The sequence below is a fragment of the Enoplosus armatus genome, chromosome 14, assembly GCF_043641665.1.
Source record: "Enoplosus armatus isolate fEnoArm2 chromosome 14, fEnoArm2.hap1, whole genome shotgun sequence".
NCBI lineage: Eukaryota > Metazoa > Chordata > Actinopteri > Centrarchiformes > Enoplosidae > Enoplosus > Enoplosus armatus.
Window position 1 is genome coordinate 5465731 of NC_092193.1, and position 27896 is coordinate 5493626.

Consider the following 27896-nt stretch of genomic DNA (forward strand, 5'->3'; position numbering starts at 1 on the left):
CAGTGACCATGTCAGACATGCAGCCCTGCAGTCTAACATACTTTGGCCGGCCAGTCAGATAGTGAGTCTGGGATGTCTTTAAATAGTTTCTGACCTGCCACATGGTGCTGCAGTGGATATGAGCACAGATGAACAAAAACACATTGCAGATCGATAGATTTATTCATAGACATGTATAGGAGGACAATGTCAGCACCAGACATCTCTTAGTTGACATCTTGAGTTGTGAAATCTACCACAGTGAAGTTATATATATTATCATTGCATGGTTAACTAATTGTTTCAGCTATACAAGATGTGTTGCCTCCCTGACTAGCTACAACAGTAAAATGCTGCTTACGCATTCATATCAGTAATAATAAGTAATATAGGATGTAATGACAATACATCACTAAACAAGGGCTGTTATTATGAGTACAGTTGATACTTGTGCATTTAGCTGACTTTTTTTACTCAAGTAAGATTTTAAATGTAGGACTTTTACTTGTAATAGAGTATTTTTCAACTGTTGTATTGCTACTTTAACTCGTGTCGGATCTAGGATCTGAGGATCTGAGTGCATACCATTGTAGATATTTGAAAAATTGTGTAATTGTGGATAGCAAAGTGTAATTAAAACGTTGACAAGATTAAAATGTGTGTTTGATTTAGAAGCATAAATGGCATCATGATTGCTAGTAGAAATAGTAAAGGCGTATTAACAGCATTGTTACCACTAGTATCTGCAGTAGTATTTGTAGTAGTAGTAGTACTGTTGAGTATACATGTGTAATTATCAAACACTTAGGTTAGGTAAGTAACTGGGGCAAAAGTCATTTTCCGGATGCCGAGAAATGACATGTGATCAATCCCGCTGCCGTGATTGGCTGAGAGGGCGAACATTAATATGTAGGACAAAGGTAGTGGTCAAATTTATAGTTTATGTGGCTTGTACACTGCTGACACGACGATGCTGTTCAACAAGGTAAGTTTCTTTACATTAACTGCAGTCCTCCAGCATGTCGATTATAGTCTTAGTTTATAAAAGATTGGTAGTAGTCGTAGTCTCGTAGTCCTCCTGATTTACGTGTTCCTTTTTCGAGACAAGTCGAAGCTTTGCAAACAACGCCACAGCTAACGTTAGCTAGCAAACAGCTTCAACGGCTATAACACCGTTTTGGACGCTTTCTCATAGCGTTCACGCTATCTGTATTACACAGTAACGTTTAGCTCAAGTCTGTCATGTCAAGTCATTGTATTTGTACAGCCCGATAGCACAAATCACAAATTTGCCTCGAGGGGTTTTTCAATTTTTAACGTTTGAGCACGGGCGCAGCACGGAGATCTGGGCCGTCTCTGAGGGGCCGAGCTTTTTCTACAAATAAAGCCTGCTCCACATTTATCATACTATCAAGATAATCACTCGGGAACTGCTTAGTCAAACCAATAATAGCACAAGTATGTGATGTGCTTGTCGAGAGTAAGCTATTTGAAATGTCACAGAAAATTAGGATGCCTGCTTTATGTTAAGCTTCTCTCATTCATGACATGAAGTTAAGATATGGGCATCTTATTTCTTAAACCCTAATATTGAGAGAGGCGTACTATACCACACAATGAAAGACAACTGAACAAGACTGGCACATAATTGTATTATTTACCTCGGAGCTTAATATGTTACCATGTCAGTCCTTTAAACTGTTACATAATAATATGCCCCCACTGGGGTGTGAAAGAAACACTAATGCTTAGGCCGTTGGGCAGGTTTCAGGAGGACAACAATAGCCCATTTTACTAATTGCTTCAACACCTATGACAATGTAATATCTCTGTCTCTGTTGGGGGGTGTTTTCACATGTAAGTTCAAGAAAGCTTTTCAAAGACTTTCTTCCTGGATGAGTAGCTCAAAGCGTTTACACACAGTGATCTGTATGGAAATGGAAATAACCATTTGACCCTGACAATAAACAAGTGAATGAAAGGTTAGTTCCACACTAACTAAATGCAAGCAGATTCAACATCAGCATGATGGGAAAGCACAATAAAATAAAACCTACAGACATAGCCTTAACGAAATGTACTCATTTGTAAGTAGGATTCAAAACCCAAAGGGGTAAAATCACATTGAGTTTGTGTTGGTTAATTGTTATTATTTGTCACCTTATGCCACGGCTTAAATTGCTGTTGGCTGGAATGAGCAAAAAGCATGAAACTTCGCCCAATAACCGGAAATGATGTGCAAACGTTTCCCAAGAAATATGACTCCGTCTGATTGTGGCGCCTAAAAACACTCATTTTGTAAGGCCATGTCCCCATCGACTTGTAAAAGACAGTAAAAGAATTGGAGACCCCTGTTAACTTTGTTGTATGTTAATGATTTCCCCCTCCATGCACAGGTACTCAAAGCCAGTGTGCGGTCTGGGATCCGGCTGCAGAGCTCCAGTGCTGCTGCAGCCAGTGTCGCATCATCTCACAGCGGCCACTCTGCATCCCTCGGCTTCTCGTTTGGTGAGTATGGCGCAGAACCTTTACATCATTTTAAAGGATACACACATTTTTTTCATATCTGCCTTAAAACAATAATCACATGCCCATATGTACATTGAAAGAGTTGTTGGTCACTGTAATTGTTCCTCTTGGCCATACTGGCCGTGAAGAGATCCCCTTCTCAAGCGACTCCAATGTTTCATATGGGCATAGCGTATTATTTTAAACAGACTTATTCCTTAAAGTGTGTGTTGAAGTTGCTCATCATGGGTCCTCTTGCTGCTTTGGCCCACAGAGCTGACAGATCAGCAAAGGGAGTTCCAACAGCTGGCGAGGAAGTTTGCACGTGAAGAGATCGTCCCTGCTGCACCTGCTTATGACAGGAGTGGTGAAGTGAGTATAACCCAAAGATTAGACTGCAGTGAATGTTTATGTAACATTGACTCGACTTGACTTGGTTATTTACTGACATTAAAGCGGCTACGTAGCGGTGTTAACACCAACACTCCTCCAGTGCTCTGAGCTAACTGAGCTAACAGCAGCAACCGTTAGCAGGAGTTAGCGGTTACTTTAAAGCTACCTGTCCATCAGGAATCTCCTTAATCACCAAGAGGCAGAACAGCCGCAGGAGTTTCACCAAAATCACCGAATAAAGTTATAAAGTTGTGCTCTGTTCCCATGCTACGTTACTGTTGCTGTCATATGCTGTCGAGCACACCGGCAAGAGGATGAGTCTTTTTTGAACTGTGAATCATGCAAAGCTACTTCAGTGATGTCCCAGAATAGAAATATGGAGCTGGTAATAGGTCCCCTTTTAAATTGGGCTCAGAAATCAGTTTGAATAACTCTTAAATGTCCTGTCATTTCCAGTATCCTGTCCCCATCATCAAGAAAGCATGGGAGCTTGGTCTGATGAACGGTCACATTCCACAGGAATATGGTACATTATCTTCTTCGCTGACTATTTCAAAATGTCCTGCCAAGTTTTAAACTTTTGTATAACATTATGCTGGGTTCCCCCATAGTGATAGGCCACACTGATCCTGACAAATCTCATCTCACATAAATTTAGTTTGTAGATGAAGGCCTAGATAATAGCCACACTTAATAAATATATATTGAATTTGCTGTGTGAAATAGCATCTCGTCTTAAGGGTGTTTTTTATTTTTAGAGAACTTGTTGTGTTTGTCCCTTTTGTATTCAGGTGGAATGGGTTTGTCAATCTTTGACAATTGCCTCATCACAGAAGAGTTGGCTTATGGCTGCACAGGAGTACAGACTGCTATTGAAGCAAACTCTCTGGGAGTAAGTTGTCGTTTTTCAGTGTTACTCGTGATTCTCTTCGCCAGTTTTTAATGAGTTAGTTCATTCAAATCACAACAAATACAGTCTTTTGAGGTATCCACCACTAGGGAGCCCCTGAAACCTGGTTCTGAAAGGGAACCATTTTTTTTTTTTATGGTTTTATCTTCTATTAATTGTACTTGAAGAAACCAAGGAGCGAGACTAGCAGAGCAGTAGATATGTATCATAATATATAATTTTCTATAATCAGTATTTCCAGGATGTGCATCAGTCATAACAATGATTAATGACAGTGGTTCAGTTAGAATTAAGTTATATCTGTTTCTCCCTCACAGCAAATGCCTGTTATTTTAGCTGGCAGCAACGCACAGAAGAGCAAATACCTGGGAAGGATGACCGAGGAGCCTCTTATGTGTGTGAGTATCTAATTTTAGAAGGGCATATATGTCATTTATATATAAAGAAATAGTCTTCTGCATCCAGTGATGTCACATGTCGGAAATTGTAAATTGTCCAAACTAACAGCAAAGTGCCTGGAGTCCAAAAAAAAATGCTTGTTGATCTTCCTGCACACAATAATAACCTGTGTGTACAAATCATCTTGTGAGTGCACAAGATAAAAAGGAAAATGTCTTGTGACCTTGACTAAGAACTATTACCTTTGGTACATTAGCTACATTTTGCTGATAATACTTGATACTCAAATATAATGTAAAATGTCGCTCTGTGCAAGTTTATTTTTAACATTCCTTCAGTCTTGCATCAGATCAGACCGTGTTAACTACTGCGTGGTGTGTTTTCGGCAGGCGTACTGTGTCACAGAGCCTGGAGCGGGCTCCGATGTGGCCAGCATCAAGACCCGAGCTGTGAAGATGGGCGATGAGTATGTTATTAACGGGCAGAAGATGTGGATCACCAACGGCGGGAAAGCTAACTGGTGTGTACTCACTACCATTGCTCTTATTGGAATATACACTCAGTTGCCAGTTTATGTTGATCCAACTTTATGATCATTTTGGATGCTGCAGTTTGTGGCGCTGTTGAATGATCATGAAGTTAAATCAAAACGTCTTTAAAACAGTTTCAACAAAAACTGAACATTATAGCCTTCATGAAGGGAGGATTGATTACAGGACAGTTGTATTAGAGTACATTAGTTTTAGCTTAGTGCACCTAATAATTTGCATCAGAGTGTATTTATACACATCCTTAAACGTTATGAATACCAATGCATCTTTCTGTGCTTCTTAAGGTTATTTGAACATTTATATGTCTTTCAAATTCCTAGGTACTTCCTCCTGGCCCGCAGTAACCCTGATCCTAAATGTCCAACCAGCAAGGCTTTTACTGGCTTCATTGTGGACGCTGACACTCCAGGAATTCAAGTAGGAAGGAAGGTGAGATGAGGCAGAATAGTTTTTTTTTCTTTAACACATGAACTGGTTTGGTATTAAGATCAGTATTTTTCTTGAAGGTTAGAAACATTGCATGACATCGAAGGGGGAAATTTTGTTTGTAAGAGAAATTAAACTCTAAGATGAGAACAATTTAGAAAATATTTCCAGTAGACCAAGAAAGAAAATGTGGCTTTCAAAGCCCGACTGCTCCACATATATATTTGCCTGAAAGGTGATCATTAAAAGGATAATTAAGTGTATGTAAATGGAACATTCCCAGGGGTTGTTCTATGAAGCAGGTTTACCAAGTTGACGTATTACATTTGTTGAGTAAAACCTGGAAAGACCATCCGATTCGTAACTGAACTGAAGTAAAGAAAAAAAAAAAAAAGACATGTTCGGCATTCACTACACCCTTGATAGTTTTTTATACCCTTTTCCCTGTGGAAGCCCAGATGCAAGGACAGTGTGGGGTGTATGAAAAGTTTATTTGTGCTGAACACCGACAGATTAACAATAACCTGATTATCAGTACAAAAGCTCAAAATGTCAAATGTCAAAACAAGCTCCATATTTCACTGATGTGAACTGGTGCACCAGAGAGGAGAGCTAACAATCATGTAGACAAGCAGTTCAACGTTACATGTGTGCTCCAACAGCCGTGACAGTAACGTATATGTGTAGGTAACACTACCTCTGGGGTGTAGTCCAGTAATTTGACACTGACACGTGCAACACAAGATAACATGTCCTTGTGTTTGTTTTGTGCTTATAGGAGATGAACATGGGTCAGAGGTGCTCTGATACCAGAGGCATCACCTTTGAGGATGTGAGGATACCGAAGGAGAATGTCCTGATCGCAGAGGGATCTGGCTTCAAGATTGCCATGGGTGCCTTCGACAACACTAGGCCACCAGTAAGTCTTCTAACTGTAACTGAAGTGGACTGAACATCTGTAATACCTGTATATATGTCTCATGTGTTACTCCAAAGATAGCTCACTGTTTTCTTGTGTTTAATTTGTGTTTATCAATGTTTATTTCAAAATTTTTTAAATGGACCCGAAGTACAAAAACTGGGTCAAGATCAGCATAAAGCTACAGTTTGGCCATATTGACAAAACTTTTAGGGACTCAGCTCTTTTCCCCCCAACATGTGTCTGCCCATAATTTCCGTTTGACATTTTACGAGCTGGCCTTCTCAAAGCCAAACATGCAACTTTTGGATTTGTGTGGACATAAAAACAAAAATCAGTTGAAACTGAAAATCAGTTTGGCACTGAAGCCATACTAAGCCTGACACCTCCCCTACCACTACATTAAAACTTTGTGCTACTGGTTGGGTTAGCTCGCTGACTGAGAGTCTGTCACTGAGCAGCAGCTCTCACTCGTTCTTCGGCTCAGTGGGTGTGTGTCCTCATGAACGACTCGTTCTTCGGCTCATTTGTCAACGATTTGAGTTGTCAATTCTATATTATCAGTTATTAACAATCGCACAGTTGAGTTATCTACCAGCGCCGTCAGTGGACACACACCCAACGTTTCAGAGCAGATAATACTGCTTATTTTTTCATAATTTTGAAAACTTTTTTATAAACTTCATATTTGACTGGGTGGTTAATAACACATTTTTCTGCGGTGGGACAATCTCAGAACACACATTTATTATTATTGCTTTACACAGACTTTAAACTGATATGCTCCAGGTATTTTTCAGTAAAAATCTGTAAAAGAAAAAATCAATCCAAAGACTAATAACAAGTTCACCTTTACCCAGCTCATAGGTTTTTACAAACAACAAAGACAAATTAGAGGGGATTTTTACTTACATCTCCCAATATCTGATATTCCTTTGCTACAACCAAACAATTTCAAACACTGTGAATGACATACCCATGTATAATAGTATTTGTCACTGAAGATTTGTGTGTGATGTTTACTAATGTAATTAATGCAATGCAGGTGGCAGCAGGAGCAACAGGGCTGGCACAGAGGGCACTTGAGGAAGCAACCTATTACGCACTGGAGAGGAAGACCTTTGGCAAAGTCATTGCTGAGGTTCGTTTGCTTCGAGTCATCAGATGAAAGAGAAGAATTTATTACAGAATGCTGTTTTTAAAAAATGGAAAATTTGTACTGTCATTACTGTAACGATCACCTGTTAACAGTACAAAGATGAGTACAGGATCATCAGGCCTCTCTGCCTCCTTCTGTTTCACAGCATCAGGCTGTGTCCTTCCTCCTGGCTGAGATGGCGATGAAGGTGGAACTGGCCAGGATGGCCTATCAGAGGTCAGCCTGGGAAGTGGACCAGGGCCGCAGAAACACCTATTACGCCTCCATTGCTAAGGCATTCGCTGGGGACATTGCCAATCAGGTGGCCACTGACGCCGTTCAGGTATTTGGAGGCAACGGCTTCAACAGCGAATACCCGGTGGAGAAACTGATGAGAGATGCCAAGATCTACCAGGTGGGTGATATGTTGTGCACCTAATCACTGCTAGCAGAGGTATTTGGCAAAACATCATTGTCTTAAATTTTTCTAATTTCCATTGTAGATCTACGAAGGCACAGCTCAAATCCAAAGACTCATTATTGCCAGAGAACACCTGGGAAGATTCAAGAAATGAACTCTGCGCTCCTGACTTGCTCTCATTCAAATGTACTTTGTTTTAACTTTTATATATATACATGTGTTCCTGGAAATAGATCTGGTTACTTACAACTCAGGATATAGTTGCCTTAACATCACTTCATCCTGCCTTGCTTTTTCGGACTGATCCAGACCCTGAATTGGTGGACAGAAGTCCACCTTTCTAATCAGAGAACATCCAAACCTGTCAACAAGACCTGTCCCATTTTTCAATGCAGCTCACAACTGTGGCCTTACTTTGTTATTTAATGAGTTGACAAGAATCCCCACATTCAGGCAAAAGATCACATGACCATGTCCTGCCAGCCTCCAGCCTCTGCAGGTTGTAAATAATGGCAACCAGGTACAAACTCCACTGCTTTTGATAGCAGCCTGGACATGGTGTTGACGAGGGCAGCCCAAACAAGCACCATTAGTTTAGTGTTTTCGTGAGGCTAGATCATCTGGTTTTGGGGAGGAGGAGCAGGTTCAGCCTGACCTTCAGCCTTTCACTGTGTGTGTGTGTGTGTGTGTTGCAACTCTTTAATACAGTGTTGATTTTGGTCTACTTCTCCATTCTGATTGTCAGTAAATCAAAGATGATGAGGATTATTTTTCTCAGAAAATTGTACAAAATGTCCAGTTCTGACATCCGACCCAAAGTGACAAACCTTGTGAGCCCATTAAAAAAATCTGACTTAAATTCAAAATAATTCTTCAAACTTTGTGGATGCATTGCAATTTTTTCACAGTTAATAAATTGAATCTTGATCTGTACAAATCCATTTCTCACCAGCATGTGTTAGAAACAGGAATGTGTTTAATGATTTAACAACTGTAAAAATGCATGTTGTCTGAAAATGGTTTTCTGTCTGATTTAGCAAATGAGTTCCTTAACAGCTGCTGTCAGTTCTACATTACTACCCAATATCCAGTATAAGAGGCATCTGCTTTACACGTAACCATGGAGAACCTCTGCAGGAAGTATGGATGTAACATGTAGGCTGTGGTTCAGCTGTCACTGTAACACACCTATCACTTTTGACATAATGGTGAATTCATCGGAAGCTTTTAAGTCTGTATATCATCAATTTATTAAATTATTCCATTCAATCTAGAACAGATCGTGGTTTTGTGCAGTTTTTTGTGTGGACGTCGATGATGGAAATTAAAAAGGTGGTTTCTTTTTTCATCTTGAAGTTGGATGAACCGAGACCCTCAAACAGTGTGTGTGTATAATTGGTTTAATGCAGTGGCTAGGCAGACATTGTATTTTAGGCGGGCCATCTTTTCCCATAAAACTGACTTATGAAAAGTTGGAAGAAGAAAAATTCTGCATCACAAAGGCAATAAAAGCAAAACACACATCCAACGTGCTCAACCAACAGAGCTTCTGTAAAGGATGTTCACAACAGTATCGACAAAAAGTGTCTTTTAGGCCATATCCGGCTGTTCTACTGTTGATCAACTATGTCACTGCACAAAGTGGCAACTACTCCTAAATCCAGACAGCAGAGGTGTTAACTTAGACAGAAGTCGCACATGTGACATATCCGTCATGCATTATAACCTACAACCACCACTGCGTCTTCAGTGCCGAAAAATAAATCAGCTCAATGTGAAGAAAACTGCGTCCTTACACTCTATTCCATTAACACACACACACACACACACACACACAGTCCAGGTTCATACAGGGAAATCGTTTGGAGTAAAGGAGCCGTCCTCCTGATAAATCCTGAGCTCCATCAGAGCTCCATGTGTCAACCGGGTCCGCGGGCTGGTGCACCCCCAGCACCCGCGGCTACGGGTGAACCCGCATTCGCCGGCTTCTGACTTCCTCTGGGACGCAAAATCATACAACATACCAATGATTTATACAGAAGACATAAATCAGGAGCTTCGGTGTTAGATAGGGAATGTCTCCCGCTCTCCTGCTCGGGATAAATAACATTTGTTTTATGTTACTTAAAACAAATCTCATGTTGACGAAATCCAACCAATAATGTTTCTTTTAAACTTGCATACAGGAGCACAGACACAATCTAACATATCTAATATTCTTTCTAATGTGAATGATGATGACAAAATCATAGTGTTGGCTGTTTGTTTCTTCTTCTTGTTTTCTTTCAAACCACCCAACCAATAGCCCCGCCCTTCCCTCGCACAGGCCACGCCCCATTCTGGGGTCGAATTGGCTGTGATGTCACGTGACACCTCGTTGCGTCACAGGGTTCCACATTCCATTTTTAGAATCTCACCTAAAGAGCTCACATTTTGTTCTGCATTCATGTGTTTAGACAGAGACAGAGATCCTCTAAGAGATCAGATTTAATTCTCTTCATAACTTGGACAAACACCCTCTGATAGACATGGTCATCCTTTGTCTTGGTTATTTTGTGGGTACTTATATCACTAAGACTGTGCGGGCTTTTCTGGACCCGCGTCCTCCCACACCGCCCCAGTTCGACCACGCAAGACCTGCGTTACGTAAATGTGTGTTAGAGGAGCCTGTGCCAATACCTCAGACTTGTAATCGGCATAACCTCAATGACTATGGAAGGCCTTTCGCACACAGCTTGCAAAATCCTCCCAATTGTGCTGTCATCCCACCGGTTCAGGTTGTCCCAGTCGTTCAGGATGTGGTAACTAGTCAAGAAGCCCGACAGGCGCATCAAATGCGTGAGGCTGTCAGGTTGCTCAGGCTTCCTAGAAGGCCTCGGCGATCTCGGCCCCCAAAGGAACGTGAACTCCTTTTACTTCAGCATCTTCAACAACTGGGAACTAAAGTCTCGGACCTGATGAAAAATGACTATCTTTTAGCAGGAGCTGCTTTTTCAGGAATAGTCGTTATTCCTTATTCTCGAGCAGTAATGTATGATGTTAGTTTTCCTCAGGAAGCAGGAGCTGCAACAGTGTCTTACATGACACAAGCAGGAATTATAGCTGCTGCTCCCAGAGCACTAGAGGGAATTTCAGCTGCATGTTCCGGAGCACGGAGATGCATAGTAGCTGCTGTTCCCAGTGCAAAATTAGGAATTTCAGCTGCATGTTCCATGACACAAACAGGGGTTACAGCTGCTTTTTCCATGATGCAACATACTGGTCAGGACATTATGCAGGCAGTAAAGTGGATCCTTTGCACAACATTGCTGATGATTTTCTTCATCACTTACTTGTTCATTTTTGTATTCACTCACACTGATTCACTGAGACAGTTTAATCCGGGATGAGAGCTTATTAGGGGCCGACCCTTGCCCAGGGGCACGTCCTTTCCCTGGGCTGATAGGAGCAGCAGAGTGGCTCAGCAGTTAGCACTGTTGCCTCATCAAATCAGTGTGTTGTCTGCATAGTGTGTGGGTTTTCCCCGGGTTCTCCGGTTTCCTCCCACAGTCCAAAATCATGCAGTACTGTAAATTTCCCCCTGGGGATCAATAAAGTATTTCTGATTTCTGAATTTATCATGCAATTTAAGTGAATTGGTAGCTCTAAATTGCCTATTTATACTTAAAACTAAATAAATAATAATACTAAATAGTCGAAAACAACCGAAGTAATGACTTTTATTTGACATTTTTCAGCATAATTAAATGTTAATTTCAAGTAGTATTTCAAACTGTCTGTAAAGTGTTTTCCTGAGGTTAAAGCACTTATTTCATGTCATTTAAAAATATTTGTAAAGGGTATTTGTTAGCAAACACAAATTTATATAAGAATATGCAAATAGGAATGAACATTTAGACAAAGAGCTCTTCCAGACAAACAGACAAAGGCAGGTAATAATGCATAATAATAATGCATGATGCCCCTTATCCTTTGAGTTGATATTTTTCCTTAGTGGTGCATATACCCGAAACAAATTTGCAATTAATCAAATTGCCGCAAACCAATGATGGTAACACAATGAAAATGGGGCTTTTTGGGACACACCAGTTGCCAGCATAAGAGCAAGGTTATATGGTACACAAAAATGAAATTAAAAAATTAAATGTATTTTGGGCACAATGAACTAAACTATAAGAATGCTGACCCACGACCACAGCAAAATAATGTATTCAAAAGATAGCACCAGCTGCCAGGTTGGGAACATCCAACAAAGATTACTCGTGTGTTGTCTTACGTAAACTGTCTTTCAACAGTATATAGTTTCTAAAAAGGTGTTTGTCCTGAATTGCTTCAGAAAACGAGAAATATGAACTCTGGAAGGCAATAATGGCAAGCAATCAGTATGTGAAAGAAAAAGTTAAAGAATAAAATCCATTCTTATAGAGACATACATGATGAAACTGTGACATTCAAATTGCAGGAGTTATACTAGGAGTAGCAAGAGCCAGGTTACGACGTTGATTACATGATCAGAAAGTGTGAAAAAACAAATATTTGTAACCTGACTAGAGAAACTGTGATTATGATGCATCAAGCAATGAAAACACAATGATTGTATTGAGTTTTGGTCTGCAGCAAATTCTGTTTTTTACTAAAGTTGATCGATCCAAGCAAAGGCTCTGAGCAGCTGCAGAGCTTTCAGATCCTCACTGAATTACAATGAGGAAGAACACACTGAGGGGTGGCTGTGGGTTTAAGTGAAGGAGGATTTCTGAGAATTTGCTAAAAAGAAGCTTTCATCAGCTTTCAAGAAGGATTTTGGGGGAAATTATGTGATATTTTTTGTTTGGTCATGTCCCTTCTGATTTCTCCCACATCCTGAGGTAGACTTGTCATTCTTTGATCAGCTGCTAAAATAGATTTCTGATTGGTGCAATTTGAGATGTTACAAATGCCCCTTGCTACAATTTCCTCAAATCTCCCCTACTTAAACTAAGTGTGCAGTGCCATCTCAAGCAAAGAAAAGAAGAACAATAGAGTTAATTATCGCGTTAGTCATATGGAGAGCTTTGCTGCAGATGTTCACTGATGGGTCTGAGAATCCAATTTCTGGGACAGGTTTTGGGATATATGAGGCTTATCCTCAGCACCAACAGGCATCTGTGGTAGGCTGGTGGATTCAGGTTATTAATCCAAAAATATACCTAATGATCATAAGTAGAGTTAGTTTGCATTTACTGTCTTTTATTGTGGAGGTCAGCACTTCGCCTTGCAGTACAGTCTGCACAGACAGTCTCAGTAGAAGAAGAAGACGTTGAAGTCGGCTGAGAGGGCAGGACTTGATTTAGACTGCGGTCCTCACTCCGAAGCAGAAGGTGGCGGTAATGCGCCTAAAACCGCCGTAGAAACACAAGAAGAAGAAGCCTGATCATGCGAAAATTTTCAGAATGGTAACCGGCGTCATGTTTTAAATGTTTTATTTGGCCAGTGTAGTTTAAGATAACAACATAGCCGAAGTGTATGGAAATGTCCACTTGGCTCCATTCTGTCCAAATGTAGCTTCACATTGACCGCTAATCTGCGGAAACAGCTTGTAAAGTGCCTCAAATGTAGCTAGCATCAGTGTTAGCATGTAGCTCGTTGATAGCACAACCTGTCAACAACTCGTTCCCTATTTTCATATTCAGTCATTTAGCTACATAATATGAGTTTACACAGTGTCGGGTTTGACAGCGAAATGGTGGAGGTTATAATTGTATCATACTGAAACTAGGTCAGTTAGAATTTGTGGCATGTTTTAAATATTTTGGTGTGTTTAATGTCAGGGTACCCAAGTGAAAGATGTCATCATTAAGCCTGACGCTCCCAACACGCTGCTGCTGGACAAACATGCAGACTACATCGCTGCCTACGGCTCCAAAAAGGACGACTATGTGAGTGAAGGCAATCTCATGGGCTTTTCTAGATGTTTGTGACACGTCTGTCCAGTTACTTATGTGTACTTTTGCTCCGTGGCTGCTTTCATTGTTAGAGCCAGGGGAGAAAACTTAAAGTTACAGCATACAATATATCCAAACAACAGTGTTTCAACATGACAATGCTCCCGTGCACAAAGCCAGGTCCATAAAGACATGGTTTTCCTAGTTTGGTGTGGAAGAACCTGCACAGAGCCCTAACCTCAGCTGCATTCAAAACCTTTGTGATGAGCTGGAACGCAGACTGCGAGCCAGACCAGATCCCCCAGCATCTGTGTTGGACCTCACTAGTGCTCTCATGGCTGAATGGGAGCAAATCCCTGCAGCCAGATGCCAAAATCTTGTACAAAACCTGAAACCAGAAGAGTGGAGGCTGTTAAAATCTTAATTGTTTAGCTGTAAATATTCAAATAATAGGCCCTTTTGCTTTGGCCATTTTCTATTGTTGTCTGTGTGAACAGAAAAATGGTTTAAACTTGAAATATCTGTGGGACATATGGTATTAAAGCTCCTGGCTTTCCTGGCTTTAGAATTCATTCTGTTTATGCAAAGTCCACAAACTTGTTCAAGCTTTAAATGAATAAATAAGGAAAAATATTTCTAAGGGCTATACAGTAAACAGGTCCAGCTCTCCTGTTCATCATGTCCTGTTTGTGTTCGTCCAGGAGTACACGCTGTCAGAGTACCTGAGGATGAGCGGCATCTACTGGGGGCTGACAGTGATGGACCTGATGGGGCAGCTGCCCCGGATGAACCGACAGGAGATCGTAGATTTCATCAAAGCCTGTCAGCACGAGTGTGGAGGCATCAGCGCCAGCATCGGACACGACCCCCACCTGCTCTACACCCTCAGCGCCGTCCAGGTGACTCCTAAGACAGTCAACATGAAATTTGACAGATCAAAGGACTTATTCTCGTTTTCTCATCAACTTTTTTGCTGTGAGGTTGCAATTGTTGCTAACTAGAAAGACAATATGTTGCTGCTTGATGAGATGTCATCTTCTATTCAATAAATCAAATAGGTAGAGAATGAAGTAATCAGAAATAATAATATATTTTAACTGATTTTAATCCTGGATGATGCACAGAATTATAAAATAAATGAGGTGGTTATTGACTTTTATTTATTAATTTCACTGGAGTCTCTTTTACTGCAATCTTCTGGCAATTCCAGTGGTTAATACTGCATATTTCACTCTCTTGAGCAGCCGCATTATCTGTGCTTTTTAAGAAGATATTTGTCTCCTGAAGGATCTTTATGATTAAAGTGATATTTTTATTCAACTCCCAGCAAAACTTCTCAGTTTTTCTGTTAGCATGAGGTTTGTAAATTAGCTTGATTTCTCTGCAACCCTTGTCTTAAGTCTTTTCCCGTTTTTCTTATTTTTGGTTTAATTACTGTATTTATTTATTTTTAATCTCCTCAGATCCTCTGCTTGTATGACAATGTGGATGCGATAGACGTGGACAAAGTGGTGGAATACATCAAAGGGCTGCAGCAAGAAGACGGCTCATTTGCAGGAGACAAATGGGGTGAGCAAGATTTACTCTAATTTATGACGTCTCAAGAAACATTTGCTCCTTGAATGTAAAGCACAAGCATTTTTGTACATTAGATAAAACAGTAGGCAATGTTATGTATATACTTTTTTTTCAAATATAGTGGTACAACATACAACTAATTGTTCTCATATAGGGCTTGCAGCTGAAATCCCAGTAAAAGTAAAGTAGTTCTCATTGATTTAATTATAGTTTGCTTTCAATATGATATTAAAATAGTATAACGTTGTTATTATAATTACAGTTTTTTGTCTTTGCAGGAGAAATAGACACAAGATTTTCCTTCTGTGCTGTTGCCACACTTGCATTACTGGTATGTTTATGTTTAAGTGCAGTTTTTGTCTTTACTCAACACTGTAACACTCAATTAATATAATATAATAATATATTATATATATATATAATATTTGAAGATGACTCTGTCCTCTCCTCCTTTCAAGGGCAAGATGGACACAATAAATGTTGACAAAGCTGTAGAGTTCGTCTTGTCCTGTATGAATTTTGATGGAGGTTTTGGCTGCAGACCTGGTTCAGAGTCTCACGCTGGTCAGGTGAGTCCAGTGATGTACTTGGTTGATGTACTGTAAGACAATCGCGGTGGGACAACATTCGAACGTTTAAACTTAAACTTAAGAAATCACGCGTTATGTTGCTAGTTCCCACATAAAAGTTACGAGACAGTTAAATTATTATTCACACATCACACTGGCTGCAGGCTGGTCCCGTGGGAGGCAGGCTGACTCATAACTGAGAGGTTGTCAATCCCCGACACTAACAGGATGAAATGTTCTCACTCTGGAAGGTGGCTGGTGTCACATTTACATCCCTCTTGAGCAGTGACATGTGTTCCCCTTCTGTCTGTCAGATTTACTGCTGCACTGGCTTCCTGTCGCTCACTGGTCAGCTGCACCAGGTGAATGCTGACCTGCTGGGCTGGTGGCTCTGCGAGAGGCAGCTGCCGTCCGGAGGCCTCAACGGACGGCCGGAGAAGGTTGGTGCTCTCCAGATGCTGCACTGGGAAATCAAATGCCTCTTTGTCAGTGTCACTTTTAACGAATCAGGACAGAGTCATTCCTGAATTAGTTCTGCTGTTCTGCTAATTCTTATTTCTTCAGTAAATTTAGAAGTCTTGAGGTCCAAAAGTTTCTTCACATTGTAAGAGTTGAACTGCAGCAAATCTACTGCAGTAATTTAGACTTCCAAATGAGCACAAGTAGTTCACAGTCATTTGTAAATTAGAATAGTATATCTACATCTGCAGTGTCACATCATATCATTGTACCAAATATATCTTTTTTTGAAAGAGATTATTGAAGCTTTTTCAAGAGAAAGGTCCCCAAATAGGCCAAATAAAAACATAATTTAAATCCCAATTTAGCTGAACTTCCACCAAGCTAAAAAGATTTAATTAGATATATTTACCATACTGACCCATCTCTGGTTTTCTTTGTCTCATTCAGCTTCCAGATGTGTGCTACTCGTGGTGGGTTTTGGCATCGCTGAAAATCATTGGCAGGATCCACTGGATCGACAAGGCCAAACTGCGAACGTTTATTCTGGCCTGTCAAGACGAGGAGACCGGAGGCTTTGCTGATAGACCTGGAGACATGGTGAGCTGTCAATCACAACTACAAACGTGTCAGACTTGTCTTTTCCCCCAAAATTCTGTCTCCTGTTTCATCTTCTGTAAGCCTGTCGGCACCGCCATGATCCTATCTTTGTCTCTCTGTCTCGTGTCTATTTTCAGTGAAAGGGTATGAGACCCAGTTATCTTACAGCAGATAAGCAGGGGATGTCTTAAGTACTGGAAGGCCCGGAAATGTGTAGCTAAGAATTTGAAAAAGAAGTTATAAAAATTGCGGAAAATACTGTACATGTACTGCATCTGGATTTGATAAGGCTCATTATTTCAGTTCTTATAATGAAAATGAAACTCAACCATCATCAGCAGAAAATACAGTTTTTTTGAGTTTCACCATTCCTAGTTTCATTATAAACTTTATAAACCAGTATCCGTGCAAGACATATAACACTCTGTGCGAGTGGATCCTTATCGATGCGATAGTGAGAGAGAACACCTGTTTTAATAAAAAAAGAAAGCTCGTCTCTCTTCTCTAAGATGCACATCTTCATATTTTGCATCGCTAAAAGCTGTGCTAAGATGTTCTGTTACAGTGTGTCATTACAGCCCTGGTTATTAGTGGAGCATGTCTCTGATTCTCATGACCCCCCCCCCCCCCCCCCCCCCCCCCCTCCATCCAGGTGGATCCTTTCCACACTCTGTTCGGAGTTGCAGGTCTCTCCCTTCTCGGAGACGAACAGATTAAGCCGGTGAATCCTGTCCTGTGCATGCCTGAGGATGTCCTGCAGAGGGTGGACCTGCAGCCCGACCTCCTCAGCTAGCCCTCTGACACCCATCGTCCCACCACACACACTCACACACACACACACACACACACTGCTGCCCTGCTGTACGCCCCCTCCGTCACCCCCCAACTACCACGGCTGGATGTTGGGAGCAGAGAGAGGACCACCACACGTCTCAGTGTTTGCTGACAGCCACATTTTAGATGCAGGTTTTGGTCTCCGCTCACTAAAGACAAGTAGAGTCCCGCAGTCGTGACTCGATTCCTCTGAGCCTTTCTGTCTTTAAACCACTCAACCACTCGTTATGTTATCAAGTCACTTTTGTTGGTTTTACGGCAGGAGGACGGTTTGGTTGGGGGGGGGGGGAATCATTAAACAACATTCCTTAACTTTTTGACTAACTCACTATGTCAGTTTGTCAGATGGAAAACATGTAACTGTCAGCACAGGAAACTGTTGTGGAAATCAGGACGGAGGCACCGACCGGCTCAGCTCTTTCATGTGTGTTACCTGTGGAACAGACGTGCATGATCAAGTTTGATCTGTGATTTCAATGTGTTGTGTTTGGGGCCTAGGACACTTGACTATCAGTCATTTAGTTTGAAGACACCACATCTTTTTTCTGTTTTTCTCATTTTATTGGGGGGTATCTACCTTTTTCATGCGCCTACTGTTTCAAATAAAATAACTTCTGTATTTGGAAAGTTAAGAGCATGTGAAGCTAACTATCCTCGTCCTGTTTACACTCGAGCAGTCATGCTACCAGTGTGCTAATAGGCCTCACAACTGGAGATGCAACACAGGACTCGTTGCAAACAGAACTAGTTTTATTTATCACAGAGTTAAAATAACGTCAGTTTACAGAACAGACAGACAGTGTTTTTGGCAGGAATGCGAGGAAGGGGCAGCGCTACGTTTGTGACTGGAGACACCCAGAGGTAGAACACATGGCAGCGTTGTCCTCTTGCCAAGTATATCTAACGTCTTATCCACAGTCTCAGCTACACTATTTATTTAAATCCATGTTTCTCAGCTTTGTTATGCAGCTGTGGGCAAACACACTGTGTGTAAATTCGTGAAATATTTCCAGTCTTACAAGCGTCTTTGTACGTCTACTAATTTGGTTAAAACTCTTTGATTATTTTTCTCCTTTCAGGAAGAACTGATCTTTTTGTTGCTGCACTGGTGTTGTCTTACTGAATGCAACTTGTATCTTGTTAGAAAAGCTCTTCTGTGTTGTGATTGTTACAGATTGTAAATAAATCACATCTATTAGTTCTGAGTTTGTACCCAATTTAAGTGACTGATAACTCCATAAGTGTATTAATTGACATTGTTTTGCAAAATTAATTAAAATGAATCTTGCTCATAGGGTTTAAACCACAGTTCTCACAACTCAAAACCTGAACTATGTCCTGAACAACTTGTTAAACTACAAGGTCTCGTCTTTGTGTTGTGGGTGCAGCTCTAATCCAAAAAGCTGCTTACTGTTGCACCACTGTGTATGTTAATGTAACTTATTTGTAATCTTGGTTGGCAATAAATATTTCCCCTAAACAGTGATTCAGTTTGTTTTCGCACTTAAGGAGTTCAAGGAGCCTTTTACGAACTTGAATGTGGTTTTAAGAGGCAGATGTCCAGATGTCTCAGTGTGTCAGTGTATCATCAGATCACGTCCCCTGAGATCAAAGACTCATCTTAACATGGTGGATCAAGCTGTTTGTCAGCTGCATGTATTTGTTTGTAGATTTTTTTTCTTCTTAAACGTGCACTTACAGTTTTTATTGGCTTGTTAGTTTTGAGTGTGTTGGCAGCATGATGTGTTGCATAGAAGCATGGCTGCCCTGAGTACGGAAAAAAACAACTGTTGTTTTAACAGGCTGCTGTATAAATGCAGTATAAATATACGATGGAAGTCTATGAGAGATTAATGTAGTGGAAATCTTGACTATTCATCAGAATATCAAATTGACAGCATCCTATTAAAAAGTATCTTACCGTGTTGGAATTATTTCTACAAAATCCAATTAAAAGTCGCCCTGTGGCTGCTGTGATGCCACTAGATGGCAGCCTTACCATTCAAAATGCATTTATGTTGACGCAAACTACATATGTGCTCATTTCTCACCAGGGAGCCTGTTAAGAAACTGCCCAGATTTTGGGTTGTTACATTTAATTGCAGGTTTAAGTCTCTGAAATCAATATCTCTTCTATAGAACCAATGAGATGGAAGTTATGAATCTCTGTGGACAGTGTAACCTAATGTGTAACCTGTACTTAGGCTACTTGAGACACTTTTTCTCACGCATTTTCCATCCTACATCACATCCATACTAATTCATGCCAGGGACGCTGTACTAATAATGCTGTCACCGCAGAAATGCCACGTCTGATACTGTATGAGGTATTGTGTTTCACTGCAGTGGCAGATTGTAATAATGGAGCAGCGTAAAGATTGATGCACTCCGCCGGAGTAATTAGAGGCAGGTAATTCTCTCCTACCTGTTTTCCTCCATGTAATAAAGATAAGGACTTCCCCCGCAATGTACAGCCTGATAAGAAACTATTTCTAACAATGGCTTTCATAAAATGTCAGACTAACAATATCTACGTGGAACATCATCATCTCCATGCACTAATTACTGCATCCTGATAGTGAGAGACGAGGTTTGTTTTAATATTCGGATGCACTTCTGGATTCTTGCTCAGGGTCGGGTTTAGAAACCTTTGAATGGGGGTGGGGGTCATAAAAATTAGTCTCTTTGTAGTTGTTTGGTGTCTCTTTGTAGTTGTTTGGTGTCTCTTTGCAGCACTTTTGTGTCTCTTTCTAGTCATTTTTCATCCCTTTGTGGTCGTTTTATTGACTTTCTAACAAGAAATATTAACAAGCTCTGGTCCAGGGGCTCCTGGTCCTGTACCCAGTAGGTCTGTTCAGTAATCCATCCATGATGGTACACACACAGTGACAAGCCAACTACCTATCATCTTCTGACCCTGGTTGGTGCAGATAACAAGGGACCAATCAGATTCCAGGGAGGGGGCTTCCTGCTACAGGCATTTTTCATCATGTGACATTCTCAGTGCAGCTTGGACCTGTAAAAAATACTCCTGGCAGCCCTGTGAGTTTTGTATTTATTTGTATATTTATTAAGTCGTTGGGGGAGCAGTAAGCTGTGGGCCCCTGGTGTCCGGGCAGAGACAAACATGCTGGTTGTTAGGCTACCGAGAAACCCCACCGGCTCTCATTAGAGAGGAAGAGAGAGATGAAGAAAAAGGCAGATGGTGGGAGAAAGGAAAAAGGAAAAGTGTGAATGTGAGATAGAGGCAGAGAGCAAAGGAACCAGACAGAGAAAAAGAAGCAGAAAGACAGATGGATGGATCACAGCTCTCACCTCTCAGGCTTGTTTGTTTGCAGAGAAAGCCGCAACCCATTTTTCCTCCCTCTCCTCTCCTCAGTCCTGTCACCCTCTTGTTATCTCTCAGCACAAAATACTGAGGATTAGTCCAGGCCACAGGGGCTGCAGCCAAATGCTGCTGAACCACAGGCACAGCAGACAATCACTTAATAAATGTTTAATTAAACCACTGCAGTGTTATATGTGAATGTAGAAATGACTCACGAGTTTGGAGAAAAATGGAAATGTCTACCCAAGAGATTCGTGTTAAACATTTCACCCAGTTTGAAGTTATTATAAGGGACATAGTGTGACAGTGTGTTATTATTTGCCTCCAACAGCTCTGGCAAGGTCTGATTGTATAGCTCAACACCCTGGCATGGACTGAAGACTTTTGTTTGGGGGAAGTTTGCTTCCTCTGAATTCATAATTTACCTCATGTCACTGTGGAGTTTTTCACCCAGTTACTGCAGTTTCTGTTGACAGAGCAGTTGTTGCTGCTGTGTTTGCTTTGGTCAAAGTTCTGCTGTCCTCTGACACACCTGTCACACAGTCAGGTGTAAATATAGACATAAAATCCCACAACTAAATCAACTCTACAAAACTGAGGCTCAGCAACAGTCTAGCTGAGGAAAAACAAGACTCCTATACTGCCCTAAAAACATAAATTGATCCTCTGCTGAGGCCACATGGGCCTTCTGTCTGTTACAGAAAACGTTGTCAAATACACCAGATCATATCAAGGATGATTATTTTTCTTCTTGCAGAAAGTTAGATGAGAAGAACGACACCACTGTCATGCCTGTACGGTAAATATGAAGCTACCGCTAGCAGCCGCTTAACTTAGCTTAGCACAAAGACTGGAAACAGGGGGAAACAGCTAGCCTGGCTCTGTCCCGGCTCGATACAAAATCTGCCTACCAGTACCTCTCAGATTACTCATGAATTAAGCCTTGTTGTAACCGTGAAGTTGCCAGGCAACCAGTGGAGACAGCGCCCAGCCCCAATGTGTTGTTTTTACAATTTGGTTTTTGTACGGATTACACAAACAAGATATAAGTTGTGTTTTAGAAGTTTTTTTTAACTTTTGGAGAAAGTCAGGCTAGCTGTTTGTCTCTGCTTCCACTCTTTATGCTAAGCTAAGCTAACTGTCTCCTGACTTCATCTTCACCGTAGAGACACGAGATTGACAAAAAGATTTTATTAATATTCGTTGTGAGCCAATGCTAAGTCTGATCAAACATTTATTTATTTTATGTTTATTTTATGTAACATAACGAGCGGTGAAGTCCACACTGCTACATTAAACCTACATTCAAATTAGTAAAGCAATATACGACTGACAGTGGAGACTCTGCTTTCAGAAAATACAACCTGCACCACAGGTTTCCTTTGATGGCTTCATATTATGTTTAACATGGCGTCCAACAGTACTATGTATAATACATGAATCTGAAGCTTTAGGAGGAGTTTAAACAGCAGGTAGTTTTCAGCCAACAGCAGCGCATTAGAGTTACGGCTCACCTGCAAAATGCTGCTAAAATGACAACCAGAGATTGTCTTTTGTTTTTCAACATCAGGCAACAAGATGTTTGGCCAGATATGATGACAGATACGACTTTGTAATTGAGAGAACTCTGACAGGAAGAGCGGAAGTGATTAAGAAGATACAGCAGAAGTTCACCAAGAATAAAGACAACATGTGAGAGAAAAGCTGCTGTAAAGACTGCAAAATATATCTCTAAATCTCAAGTTTCAGACAGGAGTAATATTTCGTATGACAGTATAAATATAGCAGCTGGAGTAAACAGTGGTACCCTCAGCTCTTGGTATAACTGCAGCCCTTCCATTAGCTTGTCGTTGCTGAGATCAAGTCTGAGCAGACACACAGATTTTAGAGTTGACAGATTATTAATGAGACTGATGAATGATGAATGGTGTTGTTCTGCCTGTACGTAGAGTTGAACTCCTTGTCAGTCATCTAGTGCTGATGAATAGATTTAACATCTGAAATTTGACTTCTGAGTGCTCTTTGACAACAGGTGTAGAAAACCACTCACAAAATACTCCAACTGAAATGAAATGTTCCTGTCAGGAAACTCAGAGTCACTTAACTTGATGAAACATTTAACGAAAAATGTTTTCACTCCTGACTTCAATCCATAATATCTTTTTTGGGAGAAACTTACAAAAACACTTGTTGAATGAATTGTATTAGGTGTTTCTGTTATTTAGCCTACCCTGATTGATAGACATGGGGTGGACACAATAATAGAAACACCTCTCAGTATAACGCACCACAGTTCAACAAACTGCAGCCTCCAAAATTATCATAAAGTTAAATCAACACGTCTCTAAAACAGTTTCATGGAGGGAGGATTTATTTGCAGGACTGTTGTATTATACTGCATTCGTTTTAGCTGGCAAAACCTTTTATTTCCTTTTTTTCTATATTTTTGTTTGTAATCAAGTTACTGTGACTGCTCAATGAGGAAATACCCAATAAATATCATAAATCATGTCAATAGTTTGTTAATTAGTTATGTTCTTTATTGGGTCATGCACACATGGACTTATAAGACAACGTAACTTTTTAAATTTCATTGCAGACAATGTCCAGGGCTCTACAAATAAAACCTGCCACAAAAATCCTTCCTTGCTCAGCTCAAGTTTTTTTATAATCATCCATTCAGAAGAAATGAAGGACATTTTACTAAATAGTCCTTAAATCATCATATAATGTTTCCTGATTATGTGGCGCTTCTCTCTCTCTGCCATCAACGTACTGTTATAATCACTGGGAGGCAGTAAAGCACAGATGTTGCACTGGCATTCAGTACAGCACATGGTGATGGTGACATTCGTCAGAGGTTTGTTTTAGTCAAAATGTGCCAAATTACCTTAAAGCTACTTAAGGGAAAATAAAAGGGGGAAACCCGGTTTTAACCCCTCCAGTTATTAATTTCAGTCATAGTTCAACTCACAATATGAATATAAATGAATCATGTGTTTTCAGATGAACCGTTACACACATTAACAAAAATGACACACCACACGAGGTAATTAGATTCCAATTTATGCTTCTTTTCAGTGGCAGGAGAGACAAATCTGTCATATGGAGTCAAAATGATTCATCCCAGTAAGCCTTCTTGGAAGCAGAGAGGAACATGGGACAGGAGCTTATCCGGTGTTTCTGTAGCTGCAGGCAATCTGATGTGCGAGTGCGTCCTCTCCGTACAGAGGTGTAGTCTGAAATGCTCCACTTGTGTGAAAGTGGAGTGCTTGAGTTACACTTTATTCAGGTCACTGTGAGACTTTACCCGTTCTAGAAATCGGCTATTAGATTACCACTAAATTTTAAATAATTCATTAAAAGCTGATCGAGACGTTAATTATACGAGAGTGAAAATGAAAACTGTAAAAGTCAAATCATTTGTGGATTACTACTTTTTTCATTTAGCTCCCTGCAGATAATTTGATCATCATTGTTTTCTCTGTGAATTCAGAACAGTTTTTATGTATTATATCAGCCCATATGCAGTGTAAGTTATAGTAGAAGTACTGTAGTGTGCAGTGTGTAGAAGGAACTAAGAGGCCTTATTTCACACACTCATTACCTACTTGTTTGTTCAAATCAATAATTCACTCAAGTAAATTACAGCAATTATTACATAAAAGGTGTACGTAAAGGCAGGTTGGGGGCAGAGAAGGTTAGGTGAGGTTTAAAACTATAATCTTAAGTGAGAAGATTATATTGTGTTCTTGGGTTCTTGGCTTGACAAAAGAGGCCAGTCAATGAGCGAGTTGAGAGGTCGCGGTCACATCAGACGTGTCTATAATAACATCAGGACAAAGAGGACTGAACGCTGCTGACGTTTTTAGACGGCAGAGATCACAGCTGAGAAAAAAAAATGGAAAAAGTGACTCTTAAAGAGAGCCTTGGTGAGTTTTATTACATTTTATTACATGAGAGCTGTTTTTTTCTGTGCTCACAAAGTAATTGTTTCTTTTTTTATTTCTAATAGTCAAGTCAATTCAATTTTATTTATATAGCCCAATATCACAAATCACAAATTTGCTTCAAGCGCCATTAAAATCTTAGACTGGAAAACCAGGAAGAGCAACAGAGGAGGGATCCCTCTCCCAGGACGAACCAAAACACAGTATGGACAATCAGGGTTATAAAAATATGGATAGAAGAAGAAGAAAATTACTTTATTAATCCCCCTGTGGAAAATTCTATTCAAATAGCAGTAGTGCTGCAGTGGATGTTGTTTTGTCTGAGAATTTAAACAGTAAAAATGCTCCATAGCGCTACTAGAGGTCAAAAACTGCACAGGATACCTTTAATACATCCATTAGTATAATTTGTGATCTGAGGAAAGAACAACTTGTCATGTTCATCATGTGATTACTGCATACTGTAGCAATGAGCATTAGCTAAAGTCGCTGTTCAACATCCAAGAAAGTGAAACAGTGATGTTTCAGCAGTTCCCTCTCTTTGTCTTCACCTCCAGTCCAGACCGACAGACTGTGAAGAGCGACTTGTCTCCGTCAGCTGGGAACCTCCACTGGTGTCTTTGTGTGTGCGTCTGTCAGCAGAGGAGGAGGGTTTCAGGGAGCAGCGAGGGCATCATCACTCAGGCGTCCTCTTACTGGGCTCACTGGACTAAAGCCTGGGAACCAGACCAACGATGACCATTCTCATCAAGCAAAATGGACCCAGGTACTCTGAAAGTGAAACCAGAGCCCCACTTCAGAGCGTGGTGTCCAGTACGTTTAGACAAAAGCTCAGAGAGAAAAAGTACCGTACTGAAATGTCTCCACTGTGCCCATTTGATATTCTTCACTGATGAGATTTTACTTAATTAATTAGATAATATACTTTAGATTAAACACGTTGCAGTTGTAAACACATTCACACTCTTTCATCACATGAGGTTGTTCAGACATGATGTTTCTGGTCTCTGCAGGTGTTTTTCTTTTTTTTATCTGATGTTTGGAAGAAGATCTACGAAAAGGAGAATGAGTTTAATCAGTGATATGTTTTCTTTTAAATTCATGTGAATATTTGTCTGAATCTTCAAAAATATAAACAAAACAGTAATGCATTGAGAAAAGTGTCTGTTTTAATGGTGCTAAAGTGCTGTAAGTCATTCAGCTGTGCCAGTGGTTTGGCTGTAGGGATGGCGGTGCTGTTCGGTCGGTCCCAGCTAAAACGTCTCAACAGCCGTTGGAAAGATTGCCATGAACTTCGGACCACACATTCATGGTCCCCTCAGGATAAATGGTCAAAATGTTGACGATCCCCTGACTTTTCCTCTTGCACCATCATCGGGTGAAACTTTCCCTTTTTTGACCAGATATCTACAAAACCAATTGTTCACTATAAAGTTAGAGCAAAGTGTATTATTACAAGACGATGACAGGTTTGCTGGGGCTGGTCAGCAGCACGTCCAGCCAGCAGCATAATGTCTTATGGACATTTGTACAGGATTCATTTACCTAATAGTGTAACCCAATATAAAATGTTTGTCATTCATGTCATTTTTTTTTTTTGTCAGAATCAGAATTAGAAATCAGTTTATTGCTGAGTAGGTTTTTTACATTCATTTGCTTTGGTATTTTGGTGCATAACGGTCACAATAAACGTAATAAAACGAAAAAAAAAACATGTCAACAAGAAATTTACAATAAGAAATATGAAAAATATCTTTAACAAATATGTAAAATATATCTGAAAAACGAGCTGTACAGTGTTTAAAAGGAAGAGGATGGAATGTGCAAATTATTGTATACTAATTGCTTTATACTGTAGTATATAAGTGGTATCTAGTGTGAAACTGACACTAATTGCTTCCAGATGTGTCGTAAGTAAACTTCACAGTGTTAACATGTGCTGCTGGATGGAGGGTAAACCTGTATGTCATTAACTGTTAACAGCCAGCTGAGAACTAAGACTGAAGGTATCTAGAAGGCGTTGCGTCTTACGTTCCTCAGCTTTCCTGAGCCCGAAAGCTTCTTATCACATCCAAAAAGGTGGCAGGGTATCATCCACAGTCTCTTAATCATCCAGAGGTAATTTCAAATGCACGGTCTGCAGATGACCTTGACTTTCTCTTTTTGAGCGGGGTGCACACTCCTGAGAATTGAATCCGTGATGTGGCACTCTCAGAGTTTGAGGATTACTTCTTTTTTTTTTTTTTCATGCTCTGTTTGAAAAGCTTTGAAAGAGGAGAGGCAGCGAGAAAGAGGGAGATTTGGCGATAACCCCGATAGAGCTATTGATTTGGTGAGAGGACCCGCTTCACACCTGGCAAGATTCAGGAGAAAATAACTGAGAGGTTTAATCAATGTGCCGACAGCTAATCAAAAGAAGTGAGGTGTGCCAGCAGCCTGTGGTTACCTGCTTAGAGGGTGTTTGTGCCTCTTTCCAGCAGAAAGTGTTTGTACCTCCGTGGATTCGTGCTTGTTTGTGTCCCAGTAATTACAGATGGTGTATATCAAATATATTTTGTGCTAGATTGGTTTCTTTCATTTGCAAACAAGACTGACATGTTGGAAAAATTTCTGTTTACTCAAGGTGTCATGTCATCTGGCAGGAAGGCAGACTGCAGCTGAACTCAATTACAGCATCCCATACAGGCAGCAGAACACAAAGGCGGCATCTGAATAACATGGCAGAGATGACAGACAGGATGTTTGCCAGGTTTCCTTCACTTTCTCTGGTATTTTCAACAGTTTCTGTCAAAATATATAACATACCTAAAATAAAATATATCTTATCAAAGAAGGTTAAATTGAAATGTGTTGTCTGGTTGGTTGTGTGTTTGGCCAGAGCTTGTGTTCGTGTCCTTGGTATCTTTAAATGGGCTTATACTATTTATTCAAACCTTTTTCTTTCAATAAAGGAGTGTGAGAAATTCACACAGTGAAAATCGAATGTTCAATTTCATCACATTACCACTAGATT

General features: G+C 40.4%; 2 protein-coding genes across 2 annotated transcripts; both read left to right on the forward strand.

Annotated features, from left to right (window-relative positions):
• The first annotated feature begins 875 nt into the window (after nt 1-875).
• Nucleotides 876-8920, forward strand: acadm (acyl-CoA dehydrogenase medium chain). Its single transcript, XM_070919054.1, has 12 exons — nt 876-964; nt 2376-2487; nt 2762-2859; nt 3337-3406; nt 3672-3772; nt 4108-4188; nt 4579-4709; nt 5061-5169; nt 5945-6085; nt 7131-7226; nt 7390-7638; nt 7727-8920. The coding sequence occupies exons 1-12, from the start codon at nt 950-952 to the stop codon at nt 7796-7798; spliced, it is 1275 nt and encodes a 424-aa protein (XP_070775155.1). The 5' UTR covers nt 876-949; the 3' UTR covers nt 7799-8920.
• A 1252-nt stretch (nt 8921-10172) lies between these two features.
• rabggtb (Rab geranylgeranyltransferase subunit beta) lies at nt 10173-17856 on the forward strand. Its single transcript, XM_070918727.1, has 9 exons — nt 10173-10274; nt 13452-13559; nt 14267-14464; nt 15029-15134; nt 15422-15474; nt 15602-15712; nt 16027-16152; nt 16622-16771; nt 17424-17856. The coding sequence occupies exons 1-9, from the start codon at nt 10173-10175 to the stop codon at nt 17562-17564; spliced, it is 1095 nt and encodes a 364-aa protein (XP_070774828.1). The 3' UTR covers nt 17565-17856.
• The last annotated feature ends 10040 nt before the right edge of the window (nt 17857-27896 follow it).

Bases quoted from the DNA above. Each gene is read 5' to 3' on its own strand.
- acadm (XM_070919054.1), top strand. The intron at 4,710-5,060 runs GTGTGTACTCAC...TCAAATTCCTAG, and splicing joins AACGGCGGGAAAGCTAACTG to GTACTTCCTCCTGGCCCGCA. The intron at 5,170-5,944 runs GTGAGATGAGGC...TTGTGCTTATAG, and splicing joins GAATTCAAGTAGGAAGGAAG to GAGATGAACATGGGTCAGAG.
- rabggtb (XM_070918727.1), top strand. From the start codon at position 10,173: ATGGTCATCCTTTGTCTTGGTTATTTTGTGGGTACTTATATCACTAAG. The intron at 14,465-15,028 runs GTGACTCCTAAG...TAATCTCCTCAG, and splicing joins ACACCCTCAGCGCCGTCCAG to ATCCTCTGCTTGTATGACAA. The intron at 16,153-16,621 runs GTTGGTGCTCTC...TGTCTCATTCAG, and splicing joins TCAACGGACGGCCGGAGAAG to CTTCCAGATGTGTGCTACTC.